Genomic DNA, 8,199 nt, shown 5'->3' on the forward strand with positions numbered 1-8,199 from the left:
CTCACCACCCCCACAGCTCTCCACACCTATCAGGACTCCACTCCCCTCCCAGCTGGCATGCTGCCCTCTCCGTCACTGTGTCTCCCTCTTGTGTCCCCAGGGAGCTAGATGAGGAGATCAGCGCGGATCTGCCGGATGAGGTAAGAGGCCACCAAACCCATGCCAGTGACACCACCCCTGCTGAGCCTATGGGGGTGCAGGGCAGCACAGTGGGGTATGGGGGGGAAGAGTTCCAGCTGGGGGCTGTCTGCATTCTTGTGCCCAATGCTAGTTTGAAATGGCCCCTCGGCCTGAGGACAGACTGGGCTGAGGGGCAGAGAAGGGGGTGCGACAGAGGGAGGAGGGCAGGTGACAGTAGAGAATGGGTGGGGAGCTGAAGGGCAGCTGGAGGAGGGTTGCAGAGAGCTCCCCCTGCTGGTCCTTTTCAGTAGGAGCCTAAGTGTGATGGCAGCTCAGCTTTAGTGGGAGGGGAAAGTCCAGAGCTTGTTTAATAACCTGCCCCTGGTTTGCGTCACTCCAGGAAGAGATCTCGGAGGACGACGTGGACAGCTCTTTCAGGAACATGTTCCAGCAGCTTGCAGGAGAGGTGGGTGCTGCCGCTCTGGGCTCATGCCCCCCCCCACTCCTCCAGTGCCCTTTGCGCCAGCAGCAGTCTGGGAGCGTTCTGTGAATCAGAAATGGGGGGGTGACTGTTGTTGTCCATCCTCGTCAGGATCAGGCCCTGTGATGCTGAGCACACATGGCTGAGACGCTCCCTGCCCTGAACAGCCCCCAGGCTCTGCAGCAAGGGTGTGGATGTCAATCTCAGGGGTGTAAGAGGCGTGACCCTCACTGCAGCAAGGCTGGGACGCTCTGTACCCAGCTGGGGGCCGCATCACTCAGTGGCTCAGCCCCTCCTCCCCTCCGGGTGTCGGGCGCAACCCAGCTCCATATGTACTGGGCTTGAGCGTTTATGCCCCACTTCATTAGAGGGCAAGAGCCTGCCCCCATACCCACTGCAGCTTCCCATGGAGACCCTGCAGGCTGTGAGTAGGGAAGTCCTGCTTACCACTGCTCCTAAGTCTTTTCCTGTTCCCACTTCGTACCTCCTGCTGCCTCAGTGGAGCTGGGGCGGGGGGTCCTGGCCTCAAGACTGGCTCTGACCTATAACCTAGTTTCCTTGGCTGGCAGTGAGGTGCTGCAAACCAGCAGGTCTCCTTCACTGACAGCATAGAGCAGACACGGGCCATCACGCAGCACTTGGGGGGAGGGAGAAAATCCCTGCTTGGGGGTGATGTGACAGAGTCAGCGAGGGGCCCAGGTGCTGCCTGAACCATGCCTGGCACCAGGGAAACCCACCACCCTGGTGTCTTGTGAGCAACTCTGGGTGAGGTGCCCAGCTGAGTGGAGTGGATGGAGCTCCGCTAATCCTCTGCCCTCCCGCCAGGACATGGAAATCAGCGTCTTCGAGCTCAAGACTATTCTGAACAGAGTCGTCACCAGACGTAAGTGCTGCCCCTGGTCTCTTCCCCCATCCCGGACGCTCTCACTCACTCGCTCCCCTGCTCTGTGACTCATTTTCCCAATAACAGCGTCTCCTTCCCCCACCCCCAGACAAAGACCTGAAGACGGACGGGTTCAGTATGGAGTCCTGCCGCAACATGATCAACCTGATGGACGTATCCTGCTGCGTGCTGCTGGGAGGGGGAGCCTCTCCTATGGGGACCCACTCTTCTGGCAGAGACCCCTTTTCCCGAGGTGGGGGTGGCAGGTGGGTTTGGTAGTTTCAATAGAGGCCCAGCCCAGCATGGCTCCCCAGATGTCTACTCTGTACCCCTCACACATGCTCATTTCTTGGGGGGAAGTTAGATCCCGGCTGTAGCAGCACCGTGGGCCCCTGCTTCAATGCCTCTGACCTGGCCCGTTGGCCACGGTGCAGGCTGGAGCAGCAGGCTTTCTGGAACAAGCTTTCACTTCCTCTCCATGCCCATTGCCCAGGGAGCTGTGCCTTCTCCAGCCCAGAGCCTGGCCACACCCTTAGTTTCTCTTCTGCCTCCCCCTTTGCGAGAGGAAGCGTCCTGCCGCTCAGTTCCCTCTATTAGTACATCTCACATACCAGGCTTGGGACCCTTTGCTGCCCAGCAATGACCTGCTCCATCTCTGGGCTAGGGGCAGACTTCACGGAGACCCCTGTCCCCTAAGGGTACTGAGTGAGCGTATACCAGGTTCTCACCCAGACACCTTCAGTGGAGCAGAGCATTTCCCCCTCCCCCTTGTTCTGTCTGACTGCTGGGGTTGGAGTTGGGAATCGACAGCCACTGGTCTGTGCTCCCAGCTCACATGAGAGTCATTAGGGCAGTGCCCGGGAGTCATGATCACTGGGGAGCAAGAATTAAACACCACCATAGCCCCCCATCCACTGCACCCCAAGATGGATGGGAGCACATGCCAGCCCAGCTCTTAGAGCCACTCTGATCCCAGAGCGCTTCACACATTGTGTGTACACGGTGTCACAGAAACACAGCCACCTCTGGGGTGGGGCACAACAGCTGTTCAACTGCTGCACAGCACAGCAGTGTGAGGGGATCCTGTGCCCAGTTCATGCAGCAGGGGAGGGAGAGGGGCCAAATGGAACTGAGCAGGTTAGAATTTGGCCTGGCTAAAAGCCCTGTTCTTGCCAAAAATTTCCTGGGATCTTGAATGAACACAAGTGGCCAGGGCCTCTGCCCTTCCCAACCTCTTTCTGCCCCTCCCTGCACTCAGGGTTACAGACTCTTGGCTTGTCACTTTCTCCTTGACTCTGCTTTCCAGAAAGATGGCAGCGCCCGCCTTGGCCTTGTGGAATTCCAGATCCTGTGGAACAAGATCCGAAGCTGGCTGGTAAGGGGGTGACTTGTGGAGCGCTGGAGTGAGACACACTCCTCCGTGCTGGGGTATGGGGTGGGGGAAGGAAGTGCCAGCCTGGTCTTCACTTCCCCATTGTGTCATTGCAGACAATCTTCCGCAACCATGACCTGGACTCGTCAGGCACCATGAGCTCCTATGAGATGCGCATGGCTCTGGAATCAGCTGGTAAATCAGGAGGAGATGGGGGAAGGGCCCTGGGCAGGGGTAGGAGGATATGTTGAGCTTGGACCCTGGATGAAAGTCCCTTGCAGCTGGATCAAGCCCGATACCCTCCTGGTGCCATCAGCTCAGGGTCCGCCAGCCATGGCATTAGGGTCACACCTGAGATCTGTTCTGGCTTCTCTGTACCCAGTGCCCGGAGTCTGCTGACTGCTCTGCACTGGGGGTACTGTCCGTAATCCTGTGGTCACAGCAATGCTAGTCTGAGTGCCTTGAGACCAGATGAGTCTGCGATACAGGCAGGGCAGGCCCAACCTCCAGACACTCCATTGTGGGGCTGGTTTCCTGGCAGAGGGGAATCCAGGGGATCGAGCGGGCTAAGTGTCCTGGCTACAGATTGGGGGAGTGAGCTGTAAACAGAGGGCTAGTGTCCCCCCAGCCCATCGGCCTCTTATTCCATGATGGGCTGGATTCTGTTTCCACCTCCCAGCTGTAGCTGAAACCCAAAGGGTATGGCCCCCTCTTTCTATAGCCCATCCCACGCTCCCCTGGGGACTAATGGCTTCCCCCATCTCTTCCCTCCAGGCTTCAAGCTGAATAACAAGCTGCACCAGGTGGTGGTAGCGCGCTATGCCGATGCAGACCTGGGCGTGGACTTCGATAACTTCGTGTGCTGCCTGGTCAAGCTGGAGGCCATGTTCAGTAAGTGCCATCTGTAGGGCGCAGCTGCACCCAGCAACCGCCAGGCAGGAGGTGCAGAGGAAATCCTGCCTGCAACCGAAACTGGTAGATCAGGGAAGCCAAGTGGCATTGCCTGGGCTGCGGGTGGGTTAACACCCCTGTTCACACTGGAGCCTGGAGGAAAACCTTGATTTTAAGCTTCATCTGAAAGAAAGCATTTCCCCTAGTGGGGCTGATTGAGTCAGAGCGCCCCCTAATGGGTCACTGATATCACCCCCAGCAGAAGAGCCCCACTGAGGGTGCTACTGGGCATTAGGACTGACTTGCTGTCACGGATCCGCAGAACTGGTGCTACACCACCAACTTTGGAACAGTCTCTAGGAGGAGCCCCTTCAGTGTGCCCGGCCCCCCAGGGGTCTCACTCTTCCTCCCCGGGGAAGCCATGGGGCCTCACTGCCTCCTTAGACTGGACTTCTGAGTTGTCGGCAATCCTGCTTTACCCAGTGATCTCTGTTCAGCAAGTCCAGCGGTGATAGACTCCTGGCACAGACTTGTACACTCGTCAGGGTTGAGTGCACCCCACCAAGCATTTGCATTGACACACACAGCATGGCAAAACAGTCAGGTGTATTAGTCCACAGGAGCACAGCAGAGGAAGTGATGGGGGTAGCCTAGAGAGCTGAGGGTTAAAGTCCATTCTGGTTAGCCCAGCCAAGCTGGAGTGAACCCCTTTGTTCAAGCTCTGTCCATGTGAGAGCTCTGACTCCTTCCAGCAGCCAACTCTTATCCTCCTGCCTCTCCAGTCCTGCTCTGGGTGAGGAGGGGAACACACTTCCTCCCTCCCTCTGGGTGGTTGGCTGCTAGATGTCAATGTCTCAGTGAGTGGATTTGCCATTGTCTTCTCAGATGGTCCATTGACCTGGGAACTAATCCTCGTCACTTAAGCACTACAGCTATGCCAATGCAGCATTTTAAGTGTAGACCTGCTCTTAGCTTGCTCTGAGAGTCCTTTTCGCACCCACTGGGTTACAATGCAGCATAAAGGGGAAACTGAGGCATAAACAGGATTCATAAAAATATTCCCACTTTGTCACAAAGTGCACCCTGGGTTTTCAGGGAGGTCTCCCATCCAATTCCTGATTCAGCCTGACCCTGCTTAGCTTGCAGGGCTGGGCTGGGCTGGTATCAAGTCTGGGCTGGCAGCTGTGACATACTGAAATTGCCCATAATCAGTGGCTTCCACACCATACCACGTGACTACACAGCTGCTAACCCAGGGGCTGGGCATTCAGGGGAGGATTTGTGGCTGAGAGGGAAAAGGAAAAGCTTGTGGCAGCTGCCCCCTGAACAGCTCTCGCTCCTTCTGCCCCCTGCAGGATTCTTCCGCAGCATGGACGCCGAAGGCACTGGCACAGCAGTGATGAACCTGACTGAGGTGAGAGTGAGCCCTGGGCAGCCAGAGGGCAAAGGGAGCTCTCCGGTGGAGCTGGGTGGATCCTGGGGTATAAGAGGGATCTGGGTTAGAGAAGGGGGATCCCTCCAGACTCCTGGGGTAGGGGAGGAACGGAAGTCCTAACCCAAAAAATGGAGGGGTGGGGAATGGCAGACTCCTCCCCTCCGCATCCTCCCTCAGCCAGCTCTCTGCAGCTGCGCTGGCTGCTGGGCAGCATTCCTAGCTCAATGAAATCCCCAGTAGGAACAGATCCTGCCTAGGGCCTGGTTTCCTCACCACCCCCATCCTCTGTATCTAGAGATGTGCCCAGCCCTGGTGCCCATCTGATCCCCTGAAACAGAACAACCAAGGCTTTAACTCCGACTGAATTGTGGACCAAGCTAGTGGGGTGGGGGAGGATCATTACTGTAGCCCCTGCCCCTCCAACCCTAGCCCCAGTGTTCATTCACTGTCCCCCTACTGGTGGCTCAGTCCAGGTGGAAGCCCAGGCTTTGGACCCCCTCTGTTGCAGTCTGGTGGGGCAGCGGTTTGTGGCTCCCTTTTCCCACCAACCCATTCACTCTTTCCTCTCCCCACAGTGGTTGCTGCTGACGATGTGTGGCTAGGAGCAGAGACCGACCCATGCCGGCTGAAACACCCCGAGGGGCTGGGGCATCCCATAGTGCATCCCCCTCGGATTTACAGACACATAATGTCCCGTCATCACCCCTGCTCCTTGCCTCTCTATCCCTCTCCCTCACCATCCCACACTGAGCCCATGGCCCTCACCCCACCTCCCAGCAGGACACACTCCAGCATCATGTTGCCCCTTTTCAACCCAAGCAGCTAGTCAGAGTTTGGGGCCCTGTGGGTGTTCCAGCTGGGAGTAGAAATTGGTGATAGGCTGATCGCTCTTTGATGTAGTTTTGTTTATTTACAAAAAATGTACAAAGTCCTGTGTCTGTGAAGGCAGAGTGAATTGAATAGCAGGAACCAGTTTCTTTGGTTCACAGCACCAAGATTTATCTTTTCACCTGCACCCCCGACCCAGAAACCTCTCCCCCGGTTTCTTCCGGGGTCAGCCACTGTGCTTTTCCTTCTGCCTGTGTCTCTCATTCAGAGTCTGCCACACAGTTTGTGTTATTCCCCCATACACACACATGCACACCTGCTGACCATACCCAGTCATACTGTCTGCCCACTAGGTGCTAGTTTCTGGGCAGATTATTAGATTTTGTTTCAGGTGTGACCCCTTAGCTGTCTCTTAAGATTGACTTAATTGAGGGACTTATTCACCCATCAGTTAGAAGTTTTAACTCAACCCGTAACTAGTTCACTGTTTCAGTTTCTAACAGTCCCAATGGCCAAGCCTCTCTACTCATTCCTGATTGTGGGCATGGCTTGTACTCTGCAATAGGAGGAGGTGGGGGAGGGCATACAGGGGTATATTGCATGTTGAGTCATTGCACGTGGTCTTCAGACGAGCAACTCTAGCTGCATGCAGCGGGGTGCCAGTAAGGGATGGAACTTGACTGCAGGGTGCAGAGTACCTGGCTCCCAGGGGGAGGGCGTGGGATCTGTGTCACTTCCTGGGGGGCTGCTCCGGCCCACGCTGGCCTTTGGTGCCAGTTTGATTTTGTGAGTGAATCCCCCCAGGTCTCAGCACTGGGAATCGCAACCCTGCGTCTTTGCTGGGGGCCGGGCTGAGCAGCAGCCAGGGTGGGGGTTGCCTCTGGTTAAAACCAAGAAGGGGTTCTTGAGACGAGGGGAAAGGTCTAGTGGTTCAGAAGCAGGCAGTAGGACTCCTGGGTCCTGGACCTGGCTCTGGGAGTGGAGTTTGATTTAGGGGTTGGAGGAAGGAGCTGGGAGTCAGGACTCCTGGCAGCCGAGCTGTTCTAAGCACTTACACGCTCATCACCATTGTGCCTGAGCACCTTCTAAACATAGCCATGACCAAAGTGTAAAGCCCCCTCGTGGGTCAGGACTCCTGGGTCCTAGCCCACCTGTCACTGATTCGCGTGGCCTTGGGCAAGTCTCTTCAGCTGCTCTGAGCCTTAGAGCATGTCTACACTACAGAACTTACAGCAGCACCGCTGTAAGATCTCTCATGTAGCCGCTCTATGCCGACAGGAGAGAGCTCTCCCGTCTGCATAATAAAACCACCCCTGCGAGCGGCAGTAGCTATGGCAGCAGGAGAAGCTGTCCTGCCAACATAGCGCTGTGCACACCGCCACTTCTGCTGGTGTAACTTATGTTGTGTAGGAGTGTGTGGGTTTTTCTTCACACCCCTGAATGACGTAAGTTCCACCGACAAAAGTGGAGCGTAGACGAGCCCTCACTCTAAGTGCAAGAAGTTTGTGGTGAATCTTACTCTTCTGCCCCCTGCTGTTTAAGGGACAGCACACCCTGTATCTGCCCTAGAGAGAAGTTTAGGGTTTTCTCTCCCCTGTACCACCCCCCTGGTGTCTCAACAGGAACAGGGCTGTGATTCCCTCCCCCAGGGGTGAGTTCCTTTCTTGCCCCCTTACTTCATAGCCCCTGTGCTGCTGCTGCAGTGGGGTGGCCCTAGCCAGGGCTCTGTCCAAAGCCCCTGCCCTGAGGCAGGAGTGTGGGCAGCAGCACTAGCACTTGGCCCTCCACCCCACCCCTTGCCTATGCATCTCTGGAGGATATGGCTGTGGAAATAACCACTTCTGCTTGGCTGGCAGAGCTGCCTCCCCAGCTCCTGCTCACCATGTAGCCTGGATAATAAATAGAGATCTGTGCAAACACAGCCTCTGCAGTGTGTGATTGGGGACATAAAACTCTCGCAGGGGCACGGATCTACAGCCAGGCCCTGTGCACAGCCTGGGCTGCTGGGTCGAGTAGGGGAGTAGCCCCCAACTGCACTGGAGCAGAGCAAAGAGTCTGTCCCTCCCCAACAGTGTCTGGGAATAGAACATGGGAATTAGCCCTGGGACAGTAGGGTGATGGCACTGCTCCCTCCCTGCCCACTGTGCCACAGCATAGTGGGTGCTGTCAGAAAGCACCCCCAACCCATC

At 56.6% G+C, this 8,199-nt stretch overlaps 1 protein-coding gene across 2 annotated transcripts in view; it reads left to right on the forward strand.

Annotated features, from left to right (window-relative positions):
* The window catches only part of CAPN11 (calpain 11), a 33,730-nt gene extending 25,808 nt beyond the window's left edge, over positions 1-7,922 (forward strand). For both annotated transcript variants that reach the window (XM_038396024.2, XM_038396025.2), the window contains exons 14-22: positions 101-140; positions 521-586; positions 1,427-1,484; positions 1,594-1,658; positions 2,791-2,859; positions 2,973-3,051; positions 3,631-3,747; positions 5,103-5,161; positions 5,758-7,922. In XM_038396024.2, coding sequence (XP_038251952.1) covers positions 101-140; positions 521-586; positions 1,427-1,484; positions 1,594-1,658; positions 2,791-2,859; positions 2,973-3,051; positions 3,631-3,747; positions 5,103-5,161; positions 5,758-5,784 — 580 coding nt within the window. In that variant the 3' untranslated portion in view covers positions 5,785-7,922. The remainder of the gene's footprint in view (positions 1-100; positions 141-520; positions 587-1,426; positions 1,485-1,593; positions 1,659-2,790; positions 2,860-2,972; positions 3,052-3,630; positions 3,748-5,102; positions 5,162-5,757) is intronic.
* The last annotated feature ends 277 nt before the right edge of the window (positions 7,923-8,199 follow it).

This window comes from Dermochelys coriacea, chromosome 3 (assembly GCF_009764565.3).
Source record: "Dermochelys coriacea isolate rDerCor1 chromosome 3, rDerCor1.pri.v4, whole genome shotgun sequence".
In the NCBI taxonomy this organism is placed as follows: Eukaryota; Metazoa; Chordata; order Testudines; family Dermochelyidae; genus Dermochelys; species Dermochelys coriacea.